This window comes from Cydia fagiglandana, chromosome 20 (assembly GCF_963556715.1).
Source record: "Cydia fagiglandana chromosome 20, ilCydFagi1.1, whole genome shotgun sequence".
NCBI lineage: Eukaryota > Metazoa > Arthropoda > Insecta > Lepidoptera > Tortricidae > Cydia > Cydia fagiglandana.
In genome coordinates this window covers 2,722,058-2,748,506 of record NC_085951.1, presented here as the reverse complement: position 1 = coordinate 2,748,506, position 26,449 = coordinate 2,722,058, and the positions used below count along the sequence as shown (strand labels likewise).

Here is a 26,449-nt window from a genome sequence, read left to right as displayed (position 1 = left end):
GACAATAACATGGACTTGTCGGAGCAGTAGAAATGTCAGTAGTGCAGTCAGAAATGGAATGTTACCTTAATGGTAATCCTTTTCTTTGCAATTTCGTCCGTACGTATAACCGGGGATGGTCACAAGGGTCCTGCGATTTACAAGACAAGACAGTCGTCACACTCAGTCCTGCTTCGGACTAACCGGCATACCAGGGTACGAAATTTTGTGGGGAGTGACATGCTCTGGGATGTTGAGGGATAGTTATATTGAGCCGGCTAATAAGGGTCCTGTGATTTACACAAAAAATAGCTAAGGAAGGGATCACTCACAAAAATATTACGTCGTGTGCGTTGCATCTCAAAAGGACAAACGGAGTCGGACTGCCAGTATGTCCTATAACTGGGGATGGTCACAAGGGTAGAGCATGAGACTCATAATCCCAGGGTCATGGGTTCGAGCCCCACGTTAGGCGCCACGTATAGAGTCTGTGCGGAAAGAGAAGAGTCGTGGCAGAAACGGGAACTAACATTTTAAATTTTATATGGCAATCAAACCTTTGACACCTGTCTTGTAAAAAGTAAACAAACTTCTGTCAATGTATATTTTTATTAACAATAACAGCAAGTTTTATGTATAAAATATTTTCAAAACACGATGAAACCGTACATAAAACCACAAGAAAAATTATATTTAACATTGTTCGGTTTTGTCAGCGGGAAGAAAACGGCTAAAAGCCGACTATCGACTTACAAAAAGTCGCGGAACGTGTTTCCGCTATTCGCGGGTATTGATGTTGTATTTAATATCAAATAATTACCTATTTAATAAGCCCCCTAAATAACTTGTCTCCGGTACATAATCGGTAAGTATATTCATTCAAAATATATTAATTTTCATAAATATGCAGGTCATTCATGATCTTTAAAATAACTGACAAATAGTCTTGATACTTGCCATTTTATGCATATTAATATGTAATTTTTTTTCAGGATCGTGTAAAAGTACCTACGGTATCTCGAATAAAAGACCGCTAAGTAGGTGATATGCAAGAATTCGTAATCTACGTGCCGGATTCAAGCACATCCAGTTCCTCACATCAGTCCCTGGTTGTTCTGTTCTGAAGCTAGCTCAAACATAAGTGACATTGAATATTTTAATTCAGACGTCGATTACAAAGAATAAAACCTTTTCATACAAATATTTCTTTATTTGTAAGTTCGTTTACTAGGTTCTGTTAGTTACGAAATTATAAGTAATGATACTAATATCGGCGAAGTAAAATATCGTGAGATGAGAGAACCGGACATATCCCAAAAAGGCCTACCTACTTATGCACTATTTTTATTCATATTCATATTTATTATTAATAATGTACACATACATTACAAGTCAAGTTTACAATGGGTGAAATATATCCCAGATAGTAAAATTACAGTTCTAATGCCCAATTTCTACCCGATCTACCCGGTTTTGTATTAAAATAACTGTTGGACTGCACAGATTAGGTAGTACATAAATGAGACTATCTTGTTTGGTACTAAAATTACAGTTGTATAGGGCAGATTCTTAACTAGTTTTAGCAGTTTTATCAATAGCACTGTCACTTTTTAGTATCTGAAACATAAAAACAAAAGTGTGTTTTAAAAAGAAAACTAGTGCCTGCGCTAAATCAGAGGATTGATTTGACGAGCCGACACCACCACCAGGCTCCGTTTAGTCAGCCGTGGTAAAAAACCGGAACAAAAGGGATACAAGTATCATGACCTTTAGTGTCGTACTATAATCACGTGACCAGTGTTGTCAGCATAGCAAAAACTATAAAATAGCACTGGCGCGCCCTCAAATCCCACGACTCTTCTCTTTCCGCACAGACTCTAACCGGGGATGGTCACAAGGGTCCTGCGATTTACAAGACAAGACAATCGTCACACTCAGTCCTGCTTCGGACTAGCCGGCATACCAGGGTACGAAATTTTGTGGGGAGTGACATGCTCTGGGATGTTGAGGGATAGTTATAATGAGCCGGCTAATAAGGGTCCTGTGATTTACACAAAAAATAGCTAAGGAAGGGATCACTCACGAAAAATATCATTGAATCTCGAAAGGGCAAACGGAGTCGGACTGGCAGTATGTCCTATAACCGGGGATGGTCACAAGGGCAGAGCATGCTACTCTTAATCTCTGGGTCGTGGTTTCGAGCCCCACGTTGGGCGCCACGTATAACCGGGGATAGTCACAAGGGTCCTGCGATTTACAAGACAAGACAGTCGTCACACTCAGTCCTGCTTCGGACTAGCCGGCATACCAGGGGACGAAACTTTATGGGGAGTGATACGCTCTGGGATGGAGAGGGATAGTTATAATGAGCCGGCTAATAAGGGTCCAATGATTTACACAAAAAATAACTAAGAAAGGGATCACTCACGAAAAATATTACGTCGCGTGCGTTGCATCTCGAAAGGGCAAACGGAGTCGGACTGCCAGTATGTCCTATAACCGGGGATGGTCACAAGGGTGCATGAGCATGGAGCATGAGACTCATAATCTCAGGGTCATATGGGTTCGAGCCCCACGTTGGGCGCCACGTATAACCGGGGATGGTCACAAGGGTAGAGCATGAGACTCTTAATTTTAGGGTCGTGATTTCGAGCCCCACGTTGGGCGCCACATATAACCGGGAATAGTCACAAGGGTAGATAGAGCATGAGACTCTTAATTTCAGGGTCGTTGGTTCGAGCCCCACGTTGGGCGCCACGTATAACCGGAAATAGTCACAAGGGTAGAGCATGAGACTCATAATCTCAGGGTCGTGGGTTCGAGCCCCACGTTGGGCGCCATGTATAACCGAGGATGGTCACAAGGGTTCTGCGATTTACACAAAAACATAGCTAAGGAAGGGAACACTAACGACAAATATCACGTCGCGTGCGTTGCATCTCGAAACGGCAAACGGAGTCGGACTGCCAGTATGGCGCACGCGAGGTGATTGAGTGATTGGTTTAGAGTGAATGTAATGAATGGTGAGTGTATGAAGATTAGGGGATTCATAGACGTGTATAAGGGTGTGTCTGCACGTCTGTGTGGAACTAAGGACTGTGCTACAGTCCACTTTTACATGCACAATTTATTTGATGATGTGTACAAGGAGTCAAAAAATTTGATGGAACCCCTACCGAAGGTAGGTAACGTCAGCGTAGGTAGATAGCTTAAATAAACAGCTCGCTATATGATTTGTTGTCGGTCTAATGCAGAGAGTCAGACAGTTACCCGTGATATTGTTCCCAAAAGCTTAACTTAGTAACTTCTCGACGTCACATTAGGCAGTAATGTTAGCACCATTTCACCTTGCAACTTTCAGTATGGTATCCCCTGAGACACCAAGTCCATATGGATTGTGAAACTATGGACAAACTTTATAAAATTACTTAACCTTTAAAACTTTTGAAATGTTAATTATAAGATGTAATAATGTTTTGAAAAGATGTGTCCCGCCGAGTTTGTTGCCGGTCCCATATTGGGATACCCTCCTCCAATTGAGGGGGGATTTAAATCTTCTCGGGGCAGAGGTGTACGGTTGGAGCCGGTAAAGGTTTATTTGACGTTCATAAGCGCATTGTAATATGCCTACTTGAATAAACTATTTTTTATCTTATCTTATCTTAACAATAAGTAGGTACTATAATGGATATTTTAAGTTAACTTAGTTTAATAATAAAAAAAACATTAAAACTAACTATAGATTAAACATTAAGGTATTTTCTTAAGTTTCACAGGAATCTTGAAGTTTTTATGTGTGAGCAACTGGAGGATAAAGATTTTCACAAATTGAAAATGTTAAAGATACGATTTTTTCGACAGGCCTTTGTATTCTGAAGCATTGTTATGACACTATGACATGATTGAGATCTTTTATTCATATTTTCTCCTTTATTTTTCACGGTGTCTAGTTACAGGGCTAGACAATAGTTGTTTGTTGTACTATGAATTAAACATAGGTATTTTCTTAAGTTTCACAGGAATCTTGAAGTTTTTATGTGTGAGCAACTAGAGAATAAAGATTTTCACAAATTGAAAATGTTAAAGTTACGATTTTTTCGACAGGCCTTTGTATTCTGAAGCATTGTTATGACACTATGACATGATTGAGATCTTTTATTAATATTTTCTCCTTTATTTTTCACGGTGTCTAGTTACAGGGCTAGACAATAGTTATTTGTTGTACCAGAGGGCAAAGTTGTTGTTTAACCTCTCGTGCTAATATTAACGAGAGAAAGATTCTAAAATTGAAGCAAGCGAAAGGTTCCAAAAATTGAATCTTGAGCGTTGCGAGGGTTTCAAGAAACGAGGGTTAAACTAGTTTTCCACCGAGTGAAACACAAAATTTTTCACCACACCAACACAAGAAAAATTCTTACTGTAAAATATCAATCAAAAATCAAAGCAAATCGATTCAAAGTGAATGCTATCAGATATTTAGAGATAGAGATAGAGATCTTTATTTTGCATCCAATGTACATATTTATATTAGGTACATACAAGTAAACTACATAAGGGGGAGGCCTATGTTCAGCAGTGGACGTCTTATGGCTGAGATGATGATGATGATGAAACTACATAGTAACATACAGGCACATGGACCCTGGTAGGGTATCATCCAAAATAATCATTTAATATTTTAATATTTAGATATATTTAAGTTACTTTTGTATGATTATTTATGTACCATTAACCTTTTGTGTAATAAATATATATTCTACCAGCAAACATAATTTAACAACTCAAAATATGCATTAGATTAGGTACTTTGCCTCACATGTGAAAAATGAAAAATAAAAAAAAATAAATGCAACTTTCTTATCAATTTCTGAACAATCAAGAGAGCCTTTACCAGCTGCTGTGGTGAAAACAAATTTGCAAACAACACTGCCATTGATCTCATAAAACATATTCTTAAAATAAAGACACAATTCTCACCATTGAAAAACATCAATCCAATCCAATGCACATTCACTAACACTGTCACTAACTAGATTCCATGTTCAAATGATATGGTACGTCGGATATGTTGTGTGTTTGTCAGTCTGTGTGTACAAGTGGCGGCCTGGGAAGGTGGCGCAGTACTGGAGTCTGGGCGCTGGGGTGAGGCGCTAGGGTGCCCATGGGTTCGGGTCGCACTTGTACTTATCTGGGGAATGTTAGTTTAGTACAATTTTGCTAAATTCAAATAATAAACAATAAGAATTTCGGCATATATACGTCCCACTGTTGGGCACAGGCCTTCTCGCATGCGGGCATGGGCTTAGTCCCCACGCTAGCCCAATGCAGATTGGTGACTTCACATACACCTTTGAATTTCTTCGCAGATGTATACAGATGTATGTGTATTGATGTATGATGTTTTGCTAAATTATACAATAAATAAATATGATTATGAGAAACGCTGAAGAGATGTTTTTAACCTATTCAACGATATGTAATAGTGTCATTAACGCGAAGAAACAAATTGCACGCAAACAAACCTGACGAACTTCTAAGATTTCATATGAAATCATGGCGTTTGGGGCTCTAAATATACTGACTTTAAGTAAATATATCAAGTCAATGACGGTAAAAAAGGTTTATACAATTACAAGTAATAGGTAACTTATGGGCAGCTTAGTAACTTATTGCGTCTGGTTTAAAATCGTTACGTAAAATAATGATCGTTTAACTTTTGGAGATATTTATTTATTGAAACATATTCAATTGTGTAAGTTTATCACCAATCGAGCGAAAATGTATCTTTATATTTATATAACTATTTATATTTGATCCTCGGTTGTTAATAAACCTTTTCAAAAGCTGTAACATGCCTATCTAAGCATCCTTCAAAAATATGTTTCATTTCAAAACATTCTATATATATATAGATGGTCAAGCAAATCTTGTCAGTAGAAAAAGGCGCGAAATTCAAATTTTCTATGAGACGATACCCCTTCGCGCATACATTTTTCAAATTTGCCGCCTTTTTCTACTGACAAGATCTGAATTGATCTATACATATAATATACCTACGTACACATTATCACTTGACTCTTCATAGGCTAATTTAATCCTACTTGCTGTTCCATATATACAATATTAGCAAGATTTGTGTGCCCGAAACCCTCGCAAATTCTTAAACGCAATTACCAGAAACCACGGAACGAGCAACATTCACGGCTATTTACTTGATCGCATTCCGAACCAAATCGGATTAGTCCGGGCACTGAACCTCAGTCTCACATTTCACAGAATCGAAGACACCCTACGAATCAGGGAGACCTTTCTAAGGGGATATGGAGGCTGAAGCGCGCCTGCGCCTAGTCAGCGTCGCCGCCACAGAACTAAAACGACATATACGTCTTTGAGATAGTGTACAAATATCGACTTTAACTTAAAGGATCACGGTGTAAAATCATAAAAATATCTTTGCCACACTGTCTTTTTGGTTTTAAGGTATATTCGTGTGTCAGGCGTGCAAATACAACCTTATTAGAATGTATCCACATTGGCTGCGACAGGTGGATGCTGGTAGCATTCCTTAAGGCACAGGCTATAAGGGCTATAATGCGTTGGCACGACTGGTGGTCAGTGGCGAACTATTTGATTGATTAGTTCTATGATTACATCAGTTAATTTGAGGATTTGAGGGCTTAACTTCGACATTGCTGACAAAAACAAATGTAATGAATAAATAGGTATATTTTAATTGGGTAATGTGTAAAATCGGTTAAACCTTTTAACCTTGCATATTGTATGTCGTGGTTAAAAATCGTGGGTTAAACTTTGGTTGTGCTGTGCAGAACAGAAAATTTAAAAAAAATTCGGTGTCTAGAAATGAAAAAAAGAAAACACTGACAAGTAGTTAAAACGAAACAGCAAGTAATTAAATGAATAATAAAGATTCACTCACGCTAGACTGGGCCGGGGCTGGGCCGGAGCTCCCGGCGCTTCTTTTTCTATGGAAAGCAACGCGTGATCGCCGATCAGCCGTCATAGATGACACGTCAGACGCCTCGGCCCGGGCAAGGCCCGGTCTAGCGTGAGTCATCTTTAATGAATCCATTAAAATTGCACGATTTCCTTAGAACTTGTTGCTTCAACCCAAAATTGACAGATTCATTTTAAATGAGAGCTTAAGATTCGATTTAATAAATCAGTGGGCCGCCCTCTATCTATGTTCGTTCAAAATTCCCAGTTAATTAATTTTGTTACTGTAAAAGTAAGATTAAGATGTTGTTGTTGATGTAGTTAAAGCTTCGCATTCTTTTTTATATTTAATATAGTTTTGTTTTAGATTTATTTAGTGTTATTTTAGTTTAGTTTTTAATTATAGTTTTGATTATAGTAAAAGATTTACAGCCCAATTCAAACGTACACTGACACCAGAATAATATTTGAATTATGTTATTTAGTTATCGATCATCTCACCCGCGCCAATACATGTACGGACAAGTACGAGCAAAATGCACGATAACTGAATGATATCAGTTAGATATTCTGATATCTGTGTACCTACGTTCGAATTGGCCTGTAAAATTAATCTAAAACCAATTACATTTATATAGTTGTGAATGGATGGGTCCCTGGGATAACAAGCAATAAATATAAGATGGAGAGGTTTTGTTAAACTTCATATGATTTTTTCTTACAATATTGACATAATGTAAATATTAAGTTTTCCTCATATGATGAGTAAAGAAAAAACTGGTTTAGTGTGTGTCGGAATGCTCATAAGAGAGTTCCGTACTTAATCACGCAGAAACTGTAAAAAGATACGAAACAGACAAAAAATAGTTATTTGTTTTACAAGGAGGCAAAGTTGTTGTTTAAACGCTCGTGCTAATATTGATACCCGAGCAAGCGAAAGATTCAAAAATTGAACCACGAGCGTAGCGAGTGGTTCGAAAAATGGAATCTTGAGCGTTGCGAGGGTTTCAAAGCACGAGGGTTAAACAAAATTAGCCCCCGAGTGAAACACAAAATTTTTCACCACACCAACCCGAAGCAAATATTTAATGTGAAATATCGAACAAAATCAAACCAAATCAAATTCAAATGAATGTTATTAAATATTTATCGTCCAGAATCATCATTTAAAAGTCAATTCTACCAGCATGTAACAGGCTATATTGGTGTTTTGGTTTTTAAGAGCTATGGACTATCAGTGGTACTCAGGGTTCGTGGGTCTGACGCTCTATTGTCACACTACACGTCTGTGATATTCCTAAAAATCTATTTAATAACTAAAATTAATTTTGAATAGGGAGAATGAGAAAGTATTGGGCGCCAGCACGCTGTAAAGCGTACAGAAAGGTGAAAACTAAGATGAGAAAAGAAAACTATTGTTTAAGCTCGAGACAATTAAATATAATATCAATGTTTCACACAAAAACAGTAGTACTGTAAGGTAGTACAGAAAATAACCTTATGCTATTATTATACTAAGAACACTATGCTATCGGACTGGTTACGCAGTCTCAGTTAAAGTTTATTATGTCTATACACTAATTATGCACTGAGCACTTGAAGTTTATTAAGAGGCCACTATTGCGTGAAGCTAATTAAAGTCTATTGATTAGTAGCACACCTAAATCACGTGTCTATAGTAAGAGGCAGCCTGGCTGTGATCACATGTCACGCCAGAAGCGCATAGGTGGCAGCCAAAAGCCGCGGTGACACGTGCTGAAACCGTCAGCCACGTGTCCAAGTGACCGCCTATCTACCACGCCAACGTCGCGATGCGCAACAGGAATCACGAGCTCGAAAGAGCCAATAACAAATTAGATCTGACCACACCTGAGCCACGTGTCCGTAGCAGAAGCCGGTGAAGCCGTGGCCACGCACTGCCCCAGAGGCGCGCAGGGGAACAGCCAAGAGTCGCGGTGACACGCGGTGATACCGTCAGCCACGTGTCCAGGTGGCTGCCTGCCCGCTTCGCCAACGTCGCGCTGAGCAGCACGAAGCTCCAGCCCAAGGTCCACAACAACGCCCAGCGCCGACACGTGCCCGAAGAAAAAGCCCAGGGTAGGGACCGGCATTAAGGCTAAAGGAAAAAACCACATATTGAAACCCAATATCAAGAAAAAGGATTGATTCTCCACTGAAATTAACTGGACAGTTACTAGACTGACACACCGATCTGACATTTACAGGAAAACCTACAAATTGGCCATGCGGTCATCCGACACACATGGGCAAGGACGGAAAAAAAGGTTACATTTCCTACAATAAAATCGCAAATGCTTACCCGGATTTCAAGTGAAGCGATTGATGCTACACTGCTGACATTTATAAAAAAATATTTCTTAAGAATTCCCTACAGGAATTTAATGTAGGACGCCATATTGTTCTGTTTGCTCGCTACAAAAGGTGGAGTTGTATTCCCATATTTTACCGGGATGGCTCCCATACAAAGCGACCAGAGAAGATCTGCACCAGCTTCTTCACATGGCTGCGGAAATCTCAGTGACTTGATCGCGTTCGACAATCAATTTCCTCTCCTGTCACTTTTTTTTTTCAAAAAACCACGCTCAGAGCCAAGGAATTTTGCCAGGCAATGCAAACGATGTCCCAAACAATATTTGAAAATTATAATATTAAAAGACCAACGATACCGAGTACTAATATTTTTGAAGAATTAAACCTAAATATTTCAACCATTAAAGAAAATATTTAATACTAAATAAGAACCATAAAGTTTCCTAGAGCAACAGCTCGCCACTAAGTGTTGAGGTGCCCTCTTGTGCGAATAGATGGCGCTGAAAACAATCCTGTACCTGTCTTATTACAATGTCGCTGTGAGTATGGAACTAAAAAAAAAGAAATTGCCTAAGTTACGTTTGAAACGTAACATTACCACCTAACTTAGATAAAAAAAAATGTTTAATGTTAGTGAAACATTTTTTTTTTTTAACATGTAATTAACTATATTGGCTATGCCATGAGGTTTACACAATCCTAACTATCAAGTTAAACTATGTTCATAACTAACATGCAAGAAAACTATCGACTAGTGAGAGATTCGGAGAGTAAATCTCGGCGGTGCAGCGAGCGAAGAATAATTCTAGGCGGGGTGCACGTCCGAGTTTTTGCCTACTCCACAACCACTAAAAGCTAAGAGTAGACTGCAGAAACACCAGAACGTGGCGTACGGACAGGAAGAAAACAAAACTTCAACCTTATCGACTCGATGGAGGCGTGCAGCAGAAGAACACGAACTCCCCATGCACGGACCGCAAGCGAGAATCCAATGCATGAAATTAAGTAGACCACGAGTTAGCAGTCAAATGCATTCCTAATTAAAAGAAACTACAAAAATATTCTAAGTGTCAAAACCAGTGACACATTTTACCCCTCTCTCCCCTATTGTACCAAATGTGCAGAAGCACACCGAAGACTACCGTCCCCTTTCAGAGATACAAAGAGAAGCATCCAGAGTAAACTATTTTATCAAAATATAAAGTTACGTGAGTATATGCCCTTAAGAATTTGTCTCAACAGAAGTGAAAACAATTTCCCATACACTGTTTATAGAGAGAGAAACAGTGCACAACAAACAGAACGTACCTACCCAGAGAACTTCAATTTCTAATTAAAGTTTAAAGTCATTATAAAAAATTAAAGTTTAAAAGAGATGGGCACTAAATTGCCCCAGTCTCCCCTTTTCTAGTGTCACTATGTGTAGGAACACACCATGAGATTATTTCCATAATATAGAACACAAGAACTAACACTTGAACACAGATCCAATTAAGTTTTAAGTGAAACGGAACGCATACCGCTTGACGTGTAGGCTTCCCATTCCAAAAGGTCGTAAGCGCCAAAGGAATTGAAAATGGAGGTTATCTACGAGTGCATAATGAAAAATTTCGCTCCAGATGGGATTGAAACTTCATCCAATGTTCAAGGGAACATGGATTGACAATTCACTGCACTTATAATCACCATTTTCACTTCACAAAGCACTGATTCACTTCACTTTACTGAAAGAAAGAGGTTAAGGCATGACAAACGTTATGAAAAGCAATTTAGAAAGTGTGAAAGTTAGGTAACTGCATCGGTGTTCAAGCCCACAGGTTGTGATTTCAGAATGTCCTTGACATGCCATATACCTATCGATTTACCAGTAATTAAGTCTTCCAACTCATAAGTAACAGCTGATATTTTCGTTTTGACTTTACACATTTTAAACTTTGGGGCTAACTTTTGTGTGAAGAACTTGCTAGCATCAGAGAGTGGATATTCCTTTTTATAGACAACTTGACCCTCCTCGTACTCAATAGACCTTCTATTGCGATTATAGTACATTCTACTACGTTGATAGGCCTTTTGTAGGCGTTCATTGACATTCTCAAACAGCGGTTTGAGGTGAGTTAACATAGCAGAATACAAAGATCTATCAACAAATACCAACTCCTCCGTTGACAAAGGTCCTGCAGGATACCATTCACCTGACAATACAGCCTCCCTTCCAGAATTTAGAAAATAGGGACTGCGTCCAGTGACCTCATGAAGTGCAGTATTAATAGCAAACTCAATTCCACTCAACTCCTCTGCCCATTTGCGATGGTCCTTACCTACATAAGATGCGATAGCAGTGACTACTACTCTTATAATTCTTTCCGCGGGATTATTTTGTGGAGTGAACCTACAGTTATAAAACAGTTTAGGTATTTTATATTTATCCTTCAAATTTTGCATGTGCTTAGAAATATACTGAGGGCCATTGTCCATTATGATACATTGGGGAATACCAAATTTTAACAGCACATTATTTTCAATGATATCTACTACTGTTTTAGCCAAAGAGTTTCTCATGGGGAAAAGACATGTATACTTAGTGAAACAGTCACTAACCACTAGAACAAAAGTATGGCCCTTGTAGCTTCTGGGTAATGGTCCGAGAATATCTGTACATATAACTTGCCATGGTCTTTGTATGCGCTTAGGATGTTCCATCAACCCCGGAGATGCCTCATTGCTACTTTTGTATGCCAAACAAATTGAACATTTCTTAATATATTTCTTTATGTCTCCTAGCATTCGGGGCCAAAAGTAACTTTGTGAAACCCGTTTAAAGGTTTTAAATACACCCAAGTGTGCCGCATCTGGTCTATCATGACACTGTTTCAATATATCCTGTCTCAGCTCTAATGGTACTACCCGTTTCCATTCACAGTCTTTAGCTAATGGATTCTTGTCCCTGACAGGCTTGTATAAATTCCCATTAATTATCCTATAGTCTGGATACTTGTGTGGAGTATTTTCCACCCTAGCAAATAAGTTAGTAAACCAAGTATCCTGTATGGAACCAATTGGATATATACAATTTAAGTTACCAGAGACAATGGGAGCACGAGAAAGTGCATCCGCAAGTTTATTTTCAGAGCCCTTTCGATAATGAACATCAAAGTTGAATTGAGAAAGACGCAGTGCCCATCTGGCCAGGCGTCCTGTTGGAGATTTTAAACTTACTAACCATTTTAGACTACTATGATCAGTGTAAACTTTAGTTCTATGAGGAGAACCCTCTATGTAACCTCTAAACTTTTCTAGGGCAAAAATCAACGCATTTAGCTCTTTCTCAGTAGTGGAGTGATTTCTTTCAGCACCGACAAGTGCCCTACTGGCATATGCAACAGCATGCTCATGGCCATCATCATCCAGCTGTGATAAGGAACAGCCAAGGCCGACCTCTGATGCATCTGTGGTAATTATGAAAGGACGATCAAACCTAGGCATGCATAATATAGGTGCAGATACCAGCAGTTCCTTGCTGATCCTGAAAGCCTCCTCAGCATCTTCTGTAAATTGGAAAACTTGCCCCTTTTGTAACTTCCTAGTGAGCCTATTTAAAGGAGCACAAACAGTGGAGTAATTATTTATAAATCGGCGATACCAAGATAACATCCCCAAATAACGTCTGAGTTCCTTTTGATTAGTAGGGCGAGGATAATCTACTATGGCCTTAATCTTATCACTGTCAGTTCTTAAACCCCTGTGATCCACTACATACCCTAGGAATTTCAAAGATGGCCTACAAAAGACTGACTTTTCTAAATTGATAGTTAGACCTGCCTGTCTCAGCTTTTCACAGACCTGTTCCAGCAGAGATACATGTTTTTCAAAGGTGTCAGAGACTATTATGATGTCATCTACATAGTAAAATACATTGTTTGCAAACTCAGGTCCAAATACTTTATCCATAAGTCTCATCATGGTAGCAGTCGAATTTACTAGCCCAAATGGCATACGCCTGAAACGAAAGGCTCCCAGACCCGGCACGACAAAGCAAGTCTTTTCCCTAGAATCGGGTGATAGCAGTATCTGAAAGAAAGCTGACTTTAGATCTAGAGAGGTTAGGTATCATTACTGAGGGAATCTAGAACCTCTTGTATTCTGGGCATGGGATAGGAGTCTACCTTAGTGACACTATTTAATTTTCTACTATCCAGGCACATCCGGAGTTCACCATTCGCCTTTGGTACTAATCGGACTGCTCCATGGAGAATTACTTTTTTCAATAATGCCCAATTTCAACATTTCATCTATCTCTTTCCTAACATAATCTCGGTGGTGATAGGGTATAGGATAATATTTTTGCTTAATTGGAGAACTATTCCCCGTGTCTATTACATGCTCCTCCAAAGCAGTACAACCTAAAGTATCTTTGTCAGCCGCTATAGACTTAAATTTTAATACTAAATTTTCCAAAAGTGACTTTTGTTGTGCACTCAAGTCCTCAAATCTATGCAAGTGTATATTGGTATTTAAAATGATGCTCACCTTGCCAGAAGGGGCCTCCTCCGGCGGCACCTCTTTTAGTATGTCCTTACAGAGCCCAAATTTCCTTAAGAAATCTACCCCTAGTATCATGGGCATGTTAATATCTGTAGAAATATAGAAATTTATAAAATGCAGGTCATGCTTGTAAGCTACAGAGATTTCTACATAACCTACCATATGTAAGTATGCCCCATTACCTACACTTAAGTTTTTATTTGGAGGCCTCAAAATGAGAGTGAGCCCCTCGTCGCGTAAAGTCTTTAAAGCATCCTCGCTCAGTAACGAGACAGCTGCTCCTGAATCAGCCAATGCATTACATTCCAGTCCAAAAATACCTACATTCAAAAATGGCCTATCATCATCATCATCAACCTTAAACAGCGGCCTAGTAGGATAGTGGCTTTGTTTATTAGCAAGACATGAATTGTTTGGCATAGCAAAAGTTTGGTCAGAGACATGTGATTCAGTGAAATTACCCATAGTCTCCGACCCCCTATTCAGTTTTTTGAGCAGTCACAATACCTGGTGATGGTGCCTGGTTTTTTGCATCTGAAGCAGATGGGATTTGGGTGAATGTCACACCTAGAATGATGATGTGCACCACCACACTTTCCACAGAGCACAGTGCCACCACTTGCCTGTCTTTGAGTGTTGTCACGCACATTGCTACCGCTAGGCTTAGGAGTTAAGGGAACTATATCTGCCCCTACATTACAGAAGTTTGGCAGAATGGTATCCCTACCAGTACTCAAGTAACCTCTATTCTCACACCTGAACTTCGACAACTCTAAACGTGCGCAAATTTCCTTCAGTTCCCTAATAGTGTGCACTTCTGTAAGTGCTAACCTAGATATAAAGAAAGGACTCATGTTAGTTGTAATAATATCTAATTGTTCAGTTTCAGACAAAGGCCTAGCTAGACAGTCTCAAGAAAAGGTTTTCCATTATATTTATAAAAGATTTGACAGTTTCATTTTTACCTTGCAGACGGGCCTTTATCTGATTCAACAGACACCTTTCATAGTCAATTGGCTGAAATTCCGCCTTCAATGAGTCAATCAAGTCCTGTACGGAGTCGAACCGAGTTTTATTAGTTCTAAACCACAACAGAGCCTCACCCGTGAAGAGATGCACTGCATTTCTGAGTAGTTCCTGATCAGATATTTCAGAAGAGTATTGAAGCTCTTGTAGTCTAAAGATAAAGTCATGCACTGGAGTGCGTCCGTCAAAGTTCAAGTTCCACTTCAAGACCTGAGAGGCACGCTTGTGGCATGAGGTAGTTGGAGTGACATCCTTGACCTCCATGACTTGTGTAGAATTAGAAGTAGAAGCCGAGTTGCATTTCAATGTTTCTGTGGCTCTGAAGGCCCTAGACACAAGAGATATTTTCCTAAGCTGTTGATCCGAGCTGAGTAATGACAATTTTTCTAACCTTAGAATGATGTGAGACAACTTCGAAAGACAACGCCTCCGACACGACGCCGTAGAATGATCTGCCTGCAGCACCTGGACGAGTTTCTCCTCACAGACCTGAAATTCCCCGTCAACAGACAAACTTGAAATATATTGGCTACCTTTAGTGTTGTCGTGAGGTGTGCCTTTGGCAAGTCTAAATTGTTTTCTTAAATCATCAACAGTGGACTCTTCATTTGCCTCAAAGCCTCTGGCTTTCAGCTCAAAAATGAGCTCATCTTTGTTTAGACAGTCAACATCTACATGTAGGGACATGTTGTAAGTATTATTTAAATTAACGGAAGTATTTTTAAACACAGAGTAGACAAAGTCTAGATAATCTAGATAGTAAATTAAGTTTGTTACTTAAAGTAGTATTGAAATTTACACAAATCAGTGTAAACAATAAACAAAACTTTCGCAAGCATGCAGAAACAGACGTCCTAAAACTATAAGTATGTTATATCGAGCTCAAAAAATAGCTAAGAGAGATTTCTTCAGAATCCACAGACTGTGACAACAATATTTATAAAATAAAGCGTGGCCCCATACGTTGGGTGTCAAATGTAACAGGCTATATTGGTGTTTTGGTTTTTAAGAGCTATGGACTATCAGTGGTACTCAGGGTTCGTGGGTCTGACGCTCTATTGTCACACTACACGTCTGTGATATTCCTAAAAATCTATTTAATAACTAAAATTAATTTTGAACAGGGAGAATGAGAAAGTATTGGGCGCCAGCACGCTGTAAAGCGTACAGAAAGGTGAAAACTAAGATGAGAAAAGAAAACTATTGTTTAAGCTCGAGACAATTAAATATAATATCAATGTTTCACACAAAAACAGTAGTACAGTAAGGTAGTACAGAAAATAACCTTATGCTATTATTATACTAAGAACACTATGCTATCGGACTGGTTACGCAGTCTCAGTTAAAGTTTATTATGTCTATACACTAATTATGCACTGAGCACTTGAAGTTTATTAAGAGGCCACTATTGTGTGAAGCTAATTAAAGTCTATTGATTAGTAGCACACCTAAATCACGTGTCTATAGTAAGAGGCAGCCTGGCTGTGATCACATGTCACGCCAGAAGCGCATAGGTGGCAGCCAAAAGCCGCGGTGACACGTGCTGAAACCGTCAGCCACGTGTCCAAGTGACCGCCTATCTACCACGCCAACGTCGCGATGCGCAACAGGAATCACGAGCTCGAAAGAGCCAATAACAAATTAGATCTGACCACACCTGAGTCACGTGTCCGTAGCAGAAGCCGGTGAAGCCGTGGCCACGCACTGCCCCAGAGGCGCGCAGGGGAACAGCCAAGAGTCGCGGTGACACGCGGTGATACCGTCAGCCACGTGTCCAGGTGGCTGCCTGCCCGCTTCGCCAACGTCGCGCTGAGCAGCACGAAGCTCCAGCCCAAGGTCCACAACAACGCCCAGCGCCGACACGTGCCCGAAGAAAAAGCCCAGGGTAGGGACCGGCATTAAGGCTAAAGGAAAAAACCACATATTGAAACCCAATATCAAAAAAAAAGGATTGATTCTCCACTGAAATTAACTGGACAGTTACTAGACTGACACACCGATCTGACATTTACAGGAAAACCTACAAATTGGCCATGCGGTCATCCGACACACATGGGCAAGGACGGAAAAAAAGGTTACATTTCCTACAATAAAATCGCAAATGCTTACCCGGATTTCAAGTGAAGCGATTGATGCTACACTGCTGACATTTATAAAAAAATATTTCTTAAGAATTCCCTACAGGAATTTAATGTAGGACGCCATATTGTTCTGTTTGCTCGCTACAAAAAGTGGAGTTGTATTTCCATATTTTACCGGGATGGCTCCCATACAAAGCGACCAGAGAAGATCTGCACCAGCTTCTTCACATGGCTGCGGAAATCTCAGTGACTTGATCGCGTTCGACAATCTATTTCCTCTCCTGTCACTTTTTTTTTTAAAAAAACCACGCTCAGAGCCAAGGAATTTTGCCAGGCAATGCAAACGATGTCCCAAACAATATTTGAAAATTATAATATTAAAAGACCAACGATACCGAGTACTAATATTTTTGAAGAATTAAACCTAAATATTTCAACCATTAAAGAAAATATTTAATACTAAATAAGAACCATAAAGTTTCCTAGAGCAACAGCTCGCCACTAAGTGTTGAGGTGCCCTCTTGCGCGAATAGATGGCGCTGAAAACAATCCTGTACCTGTCTTATTACAATGTCGCTGTGAGTATGGAACTAAAAAAAAAGAAATTGCCTAAGTTACGTTTGAAACGTAACAAGCAAACATAAGAAACCAACTCAAAAGTTGCATTAGATTACTTTGCCTCACATGTGAATAAAATGCATCTTTGCTATCAGTTTTTGAAATGCAAAGTAAGCCTTTCCGAGCTGGTGTGGTGAAAAAATAATTTAATACTTACTCCGTTGATTCGGTGACCTAAAGTGAGACTTCGACACAAAACAGTGCCATTTTTTTCGATCCTTACAGCGGGGTTTTTGGTGCGGGAATGATTTCCTGTATAAATAACTTTCTTTATTGTGAAATAATTACCAAACTTTATAGTTTGTTTTATTTTTAATTTATATTAAAAATAGGTAGTGTTAAAATGTTAAAACAGTACACAGTATTTTACCAATTTTTTAGCTAGTGTAAAACATTCTAGTACCAAAAACCTCGATGTATGATAATAATTAATAAATCACGGGGCACACTCTAGAGGCCAACTAATGATAATTTAATGAGATAGCCGAACTTTACATTGTGGGCCTAATATTACCTATTAAGTCTCGACAAACTTACACTTGCAGTTGACAAAGTCGCCCTCGTCAAAGCTTAGTCACCGACATGTATGCAGTTTACTAGTTGTAAAATTTTGCCGTGTGTAGTAGATAAGTTTGTCGCAATTTTGTGGTTTACAAGGTAGACGTATGGCGTGGTTTCAATGTATAATTCTGTAGACTGATATGTTTGGGAAAAGTTTGAGAGTAGGGTTGAAATGCAGGATGATTTTTTAAGTCCCGGCAATATTTTGCCACTTGAAAATACCTATAGATCATACCTACTGAGTAACTTTCATTATAGGACCAAACCCGAAATCGCAAAAAAAACAGCTCAATATTGCACTGTCAGTGACTTACATAATGTATCTATGCAAATTTACAGCTCAATGAAAAATCGGGAAGTAGACCAAATTTTGCTTCCAATATTCGATCCAAACTAACTGTACATACTAACAGGGCAAGTTAAATAATAGTAGTTTATGTGACTGCTACATAATGAGAGGCATTAAAATACGAGTGTGGGTTTAAGAAACGAACGTTAGTGAGTTTCTTAAAAGGATCACACGAGTGTTTTAATGCCTAATTATGTACAGTTACATACACTACTTTATCTAAACACATACTTAAAACTAAGTAAAAGATAAACTGTACGTCAAATGGCGGTGAATGAAAACTTTTTTCACGCATGCCACACATCCGTAGTTTTTTTTAATTTCTAAACAAAAGAATGAAGTCCCTATTCTCATGTCACTCGAGATCAAATATCGTGCGGTTTATATTTAAAAAACATACTAAATTGACGTTTCGTATCGATAACTGTTTTAATATCTATGGATACTAGAATAGAGACCTACTTGAGTTTGGACTGCTGTTCCAAATTTAAACTCATAACCTACAAAAATCTATAACGTTATGCACATTAAAGTACAAATTTTCCTACTGCCACAGATAAGAAAGTTCTCATAGTAAAATTGGTTGTGTTGTAATAAAGCTTGTCATTTCCTACGGTTTCTGAACGCATTATAGAGCACTAATGACATGTGTGTAGATAAAAGCTTATAAAAAACAAAACAAAAGATAAAAGAGCAAAAATAAGTGGAACGGAAACTAATGCCTATCCTTTGTTTCGAAGTATAATGGAATCGCATCGCTTTTTCCACTTTTTTCCACAATATGAGTAACTGCTATTGTGAAAATAGTAAAAAACTAGTATAATGCTGGGATAAAACAAAAGGGTTTCCAGAAGCTTGCTTTTACGCTCAGAACGCTTAAATGAATAAGCTATAATAAATAACAAAAAAGCTCTGAGATAATCTAATTTGGTTTGGTACCTAATGTACATAGTGAGTACTTTTTGGATTATAAATACTTATATGCTGCTCCATATATTCAAACAAAAGAATCAGGTGCGTATAATGCAAAAGAAAGAAAAATCAGGTCACAGAAAATTAAAAACGCCACAAAAAAATAGAAGATTATCCTTGCACTCTCGTATAAATTGAGACTTTAGCTAGGAGAAAGGATTCGGACGGATGCAAAGTCACTTCTAAACATAAACAGCACTATATATACTCTGTATTTTTAGGTATTGAAATAAAAGTAAACAAATAATTTATTTATTTATTTAATCTTGGGTCAAACCAGAAAGATTAAGTAGGTGCAGTGTCTTTAAAGTAAATGAATTTGTAACCAAGACTACGAGTATACAGTATATGTATATGAATATAAACTATGTTGATAAACTTACACATATACTTTGAATTTAAGTAATTTGTATAACATTTATTGGTTAACCAACAAAATACAAAACCACCTGGATCAGTCACTGAACGAGACTTTAACCATATACATAGCTTTAACCTTCATTATTTGATCATCTAATGTTTTCATCTACCATCAACTGGCTTAACCATTTGAGAATAGTTTTTGTTTACTATTATTTAAATACCTAAAGATACAGACTATAGACTAGACCCACACATACAAAATACACGCCCCCGTACCTTTAAGGTTAATGAAAGCAATATCGATGACCCTCCTTAACGCCCGATCGATTAATTAGAGCAAATTTCACTAACGCGTTTAGTCAGGCGCTTACGAATGAAGAGCGCGTCACTTCACTGGGTTTAAAATAAAGACTGACGGCCCAATTCGAACTTTAAAATACGTCAATTAATAGATCTAGAAACGATATGGATTAGATATTTTATGTCAGTGTCAAATGTGACGTTTCTTCAAACAAAAACGTCACTGACACATCTAATCCATAATATCGTTTCTAGATCTATTAATTGACGTATCATAAAGTTCGAATCGGACAGTGAGAAATTCTATTTGTTTGCCGCTGTGGCGGATTATAGTCTTTGCCGCCCTAGGCCCCAGGCCCTGTAGCCGCCCCTTTCTCAGCACCCATCATACTGACTACATTTTTGTTAACATCAGCGAATTTTTTGTCACAATTTGCCGCCCCTAATATCTTGCCGCCGGATTTGCCCTAAGGCCAAGTAGGCCTAGGCCCGGGCCTACTTGGCCTTAGGGCAAATCCGCCACTGGTTTGCCGAGTACAGGGTGTATTGAAGGCTGTATAAGTGAATAACATTTCTAACTAAATGTAGATTACGATACAAATGCGAATAGTAGGAAATTCATAGTAGGCAATGAAGTGCAATAAATTCGACACGAGTTGCGAATTACCTTTTCGCACGTGTATTTCACAATGTTTTACATTACATAAAGCCTTTATTTTTCGACATATGCACGTATTGTGGTATGTATTACTATATACACGTACCTATGTATACGTTTCAATAGTTATTTACAATACAAGTGCGAAAAGTAGGAAATTCGCAACGAGTGGCGATAAATTTAATCACGACCGAAGGGAGTGTTTTAAATCGACACGAGTTCCGAATTACTTACCTTTTCGCACGTGTATTAAATTGTATAACATTTTACAGTACACATGGCCCTTTTTTTCGGCATATGCACGTATTGTGCTAATTACCGCACTAGGACGGTAAAGTAGCACCATATGTACTGTAACTTGCATATAAAGCATAACAAGTACTTTTTAGGGTTCCGTACCCAAAGGGTAAAACGGGACCCTATTACTAAGACTTCGCTGTCCGTCCGTCCGTCCGTCTGTCCGTCCGTCTGTCACCAGGCTGTATCTCACGAACCGTGATAGCTAGACAGTTGAAATTTTCACAGATGATGTATTTCTGTTGCCGCTATAAGTAACAACAAATACTAAAAACAGAATAAAATAAAGATTTAAATGGGACTCCCATACAACAAACGTGATTTTTGATCAAAGTTAAGCAACGTCGGGAGGGGTCAGTACTTGGATGGGTGACCGTTTTTTTTTTTGCTTTTTTTTGTTTTTGTTTTTGCATTATGGTACGGAACCCTTCGTGCGCGAGTCCGACTCGCACTTGCCCGGTTTTTATAACTTATAAAACAATAACTTATTATCGTTTATGAGAGTCATACAACCTTTGCTAAAGTGGCTAATTACTAGTAATTAGATAAAAATAGTACAAATCATGCTAACTGGAAGAGACTGGACTAGGTTAACTGGAAGAGATCCCTTAAAGGGATAAGTTCGCCTTTGTACTAATGACGAATGTTATTTTTTAATACAGTTGCTCAAAAAGTGCTACTTTACGTAGCTGTTTAGCGTGCGGAAAGTTGGTTATCTCGAACTAGTGCTTTTTACTTTTCCAATTTTTTTAAATTTATACTTGTTCCAATTCACGACTACTTATTGATGAGTGTTAATATTAGTTTCCTTTAAACGTCGTAATCAGCATAAAAACCTACCGTTAATGTAAGAATACGAAAAATATTACATATTTCATATTTAATTACTTACCTCTTCATCATTATAACACGTTTAATTTTTAATATTCAATATTGAAAATTCCGTTCTTAATAAGTTGACTGAATGGAACGGAATAGCTGTCAAACGCCCATAGATATAATATACTTAAAGACGACGTCTAACCGAGCTGTCACTGTTACCACTTTTGTTTAGTGTACGATTAACAATGTTTTTCTTATTTTTTCGCAACTGTATTAAAAAACGTCGTTCGATACACGTGCGGAAATGTCATTCTTCACTCGTCCCGAGTCTTGCCACTCGCCTGCGGCTCGTGGCAAGATATCTCGGTACTCGTGAAGTAATGACATACCTTCCGCACTAGCATCGAAATGTACTATTTCCTGTTTTGTTTTGTTTTTTGTACAATAAAGTGTTTTACTACTACTATCATGCTTTAAATGCAATTTTATCAAAAACAAAGAAAGACAATCACATTCTAACGTAAATAAATTATTGATATACAAAAATAACTTCTGTCCTACTCATTTCCTCAAAGGTTAACTGGAAGAGATCCCATTGAGGGATAAGTTCGCCTTTGTTGTATTTAATTGACTCCGTAACTGTGTTTCTCGTGTTTTTATTTCTATGTACAATTAAGTAAATACATACATACATACAAATAATAAAATCATCGTGACATAGCCCGATGTAGGTACGAGTTGATTAGTACAAACACTTATATCTAAATACAAATGATTTGATTTAACCTAAAGCCTTTCTATTTCAGTTTATAATTTAATTTATACATCGTGTTTTTTTTCGTTAATTTCTAGGGTGCATTCCTGAGCTTAAATCAACTTTCTCAAAGACACCGGTATTCTAATTAACTCCATTCCGAAGATAATCAATTTATTTTTTGTGATAGTTAAAATAGTTATTTACGATACAAGTGCGGAAAAGAGAAACTATTTTTTTATTCGCACGTGTATCGTACAACGTTTTACCGTACATATGGCCCTTTATACTTTTGACATATACACGAAAAGTGCTGTTTCTCGCACTAGTACGGAAAAGTAGGAGTGAAGAATGACATTTCCGCACGTGTATCGAACGATGTTTTTTAATACAGTTGCGAAAAAATAAGAAAAACATTGTTAATCGTACACTAAACAAAAGTGGTAACAGTGACAGCTCGGTTAGACGTCGTCTTTAAGTATATTATATCTATGGGCGTTTGGCAGCTATTCCGTTCCATTCAGTCAACTTATTAAGAACGGAATTTTCAATATTGAATATTAAAAAATAAACGTGTTATAATGATGAAGAGGTAAGTAATTAAATATGAAATATGTAATATTTTTCGTATTCTTACATTAACGGTAGGTTTTTATGCTGATTACGACGTTTAAAGGAAACTAATATTAACACTCATCAATAAGTAGTCGTGAATTGGAACAAGTATAAATTTAAAAAAATTGGAAAAGTAAAAAGCACTAGTTCGAGATAACCAACTTTCCGCACGCTAAACAGCTACGTAAAGTAGCACTTTTTGAGCAACTGTATTAAAAAAGTATTTTTTTTTAATTATCTGCCATTAAAGTACCTACTTAAATTAAATAACCATACCTCGAAGTTAACGAAATTCAATACATCTAAACACGATGTACCTACTGTAACTGTTAAAAAAATCACAAATTAAAATATTTCGTAAAAGACGTATTAAATCATTTATTTACATACAATATATGTACAGTGGTACAACTAAACGAAATTAATAACTATTTTAGTGGCCTATTTTAGATTTAAGCTAGTTATTAATTTCGTTTCGTAAAATAATTTGATTTGTTCAAAATCAAAAACTTTAATAATTAGTATTAGTACAAAAGTCCAAACTCGGGGTTTGCAAAAGCGCTATTGAGCGCAGCATATTAGGTGTAAAATTAAGGGGTCGAGTCCGAAACACCACGCTGCGCTCTAAGACTCGAATAATGGACGTAGCTCGGAAAGCGGCCAAGTTAAAATGGGACTGGGCTGGTCATGTCTGCCGAATGCCGGACGACTTGTGGGCCAAGTTAACCACAGAGTGGGAGCCCCACGAGTCTAACCGGGGAGCCGGCAGGCCTCGTCGGCGATGGCGGGATAACTTGGACTCCTTCTTGAGAGGCTGGCCAGATATTGCACTAAATAGAGACGAGTGGAGGAAGAGGGGGGAGGCCTTTGCCCAGCAGTGGGACACAGTGGGCTCTGAATAATAATAATAGTACCTAAATAATTAATAAACAGTGATTCATAGCTGATAAACGTATTAAAGATAAACGAGTCATGGTGATTTAGCATTTTAATTTCAATACATTTATCTATTTAAGTAGCTAACTTTGTAAACAAGTTCACAATGTTCTCTCATCTGACAATAAATGAGCCGTATTGCAAAGAGATAAGGTTCACCGGTGGTCAATAAAAATAAGAGTGTTGTTGTTCATATTTGTTATGTAACTGGACTGTCTTGTCCACAGTGCTTATTTTTGTATTGTTTTTACAGAGAAATACGACCTTTTGAAAATACTCCTTTAAATTGCAAAGTCATGATGATCCGTTCAAATAAGTCATGATGATACAGCATTTTATGAATTCGGAACGATTAGGTAATAACATGCCGGCTCCACATGCTTGGGAAACAACGGTAAACAGCGACCACCAAACAACATTCACGAACGTATGGATAGTGTTTAAGGTGGTTTAAGTCAGAGCACAGATTATATATATATAATAGTTCTTCAGGCCCCCTAGCCAAGGTTACAATCGCTATCGCTTCGACAACGAAAAGCATTATGTATCTCTATCACTCTTCTTCATTAGTGTGACAGTGACAGTTGCGTTTCGATCGCTATGGAGCGTCAGCGATTGGCATCTTGGCTACGCGGCCTGGGGGCCTACCGCGAACCACGTTCGATGTATTTCCTCTCTATCGCACATTTAAATTCGTACGTAAGTGTGATAGGGAGGCAACACGTCCAACGAGGTATGGTAGGCCCTCTGTTTTGTTTCGTGTTTGCTAACACTTTCCTAAAATTAAAATTAAAAAATAATATTATTAAGGTACCTACAATAATAAAACTTTTTCAATAATATAAGTTCGTTAATTGTAGCTTAAGTAATACTACTATTCCTAATTTCCATTGGTATTTTGTTATATATTTTAGGCGCTATACCAAGTATATTTTTTCTCAGCAGGACAGTATTAGCAATTTGATTGTGAATTCTATTATTATCCTGTTCCTGTGCTATTAGTGAGGGACACACAGAATTTTGCCTCTGAAATTGGTCAGGGTTATTTCTAACGAATAAAGCTACTTCATAGATGTAAATAATAAGGTAATGTCTATATTTTATATTTTGTAAAGTATGGCCTACTACTGTCTAATGGTTTCAGACCAAACATGGCTCTAAATCTTTTTTGAGATTTTAAAACATGTTACCGGTCGGTACTATTTCACCAAAAGATTACCCCATATCTCAAAACAGTCGCTACCAACACATGATAGGCTGAATAACTATTTCTATATTTTCTATATGTCTCAACTGGCTAAGTGCATGTATGCTGATTTTGCTAGATTTGAGTATTACATGCCTTGCCATTTTAGTTTTTTTATCAGCAGCAGAGAGTATATAGGGAGTTATATGTCTCTGATCAGCAGTAAGAAATGTTTTCATAGTTAGTGGCTTTGCGTTGTGACACTTTAGTGATCGCTTTCAATTTGTCTGAATATTTATTTAATTTTACTTTAATTACTATCGAAGATTTAGTACGGTATTCCCATAAAAACTTTCTTTTAGTTACAACATTTTTGATGCCCTTTGTGATGCAGATCCATGTAGGCCGTTTGGCAGTTTTTATACTTATTGTATTTACGGGGAAGCAAAGGTCATAAAACAATTTAAATGTAGTATGGGAATTATTAAAAGCGTCATTCGGTGTTTTTGTATCTATCATTTCAGTAAATGAAATATTTTCTATGCAATGTCTAAATTTTCTAAGATTGTCTACACAATGTCTAGTTTTTCGACTATTAACCGTGAAATAATTTTTTATGGGTATTTTAATAACTGCGCAGTGTGAGACATAGCACGCATGTTCTATTATACCAATTTATTTCACATTTCTTCGGTATATCATGGGCCACATTATCTACGAGTATACAAGTGCCTGAAGTGATTATTGTGGCTTGATTTAGGTACTTGTAAGTGGAGATACATAATCTCAATTGGCAATTGATAAATTCTTGAGGAATATTATTATTTTTTAAAGTATTTACGAGTAGGTATATTAAAATCTCCACATAGGGCAATGTGATGCTGAGTTTTTTTACTGACATTAAATAAAATTGCCTCAAGTTTTTCAAAAAATACGTTTGCTTTGACTTTGGCACTTTATACACACACATAATTACTAACTTATGGTTAATTAATTTTATAGCACAACATTCAAAAACACCGCTAATCGATAGATCTGCTAAGATATACTAGGTAAAATTATATTCGTATTTGATAAGATAACATTCCCATACAAAATCCTAGCA

The 26,449-nt window shown here is 37.7% G+C and overlaps 1 protein-coding gene across 1 annotated transcript in view; it reads right to left on the bottom strand.

Annotated features, from left to right (window-relative positions):
* LOC134674844 (uncharacterized) overlaps positions 1–15,519 on the bottom strand; it is a 30,097-nt gene extending 14,578 nt beyond the window's left edge. Inside the window, exons 1-4 of the mRNA XM_063532999.1 lie at positions 14,772–15,519; positions 13,792–13,895; positions 12,183–12,306; positions 8,803–9,049 (exon numbers count right to left, since the gene is read on the bottom strand). Of these exons, the coding sequence (XP_063389069.1) occupies positions 8,803–9,049; positions 12,183–12,306; positions 13,792–13,895; positions 14,772–15,519 (1,223 nt within the window). The remainder of the gene's footprint in view (positions 1–8,802; positions 9,050–12,182; positions 12,307–13,791; positions 13,896–14,771) is intronic.
* Positions 15,520–26,449: the final 10,930 nt, after the last annotated feature.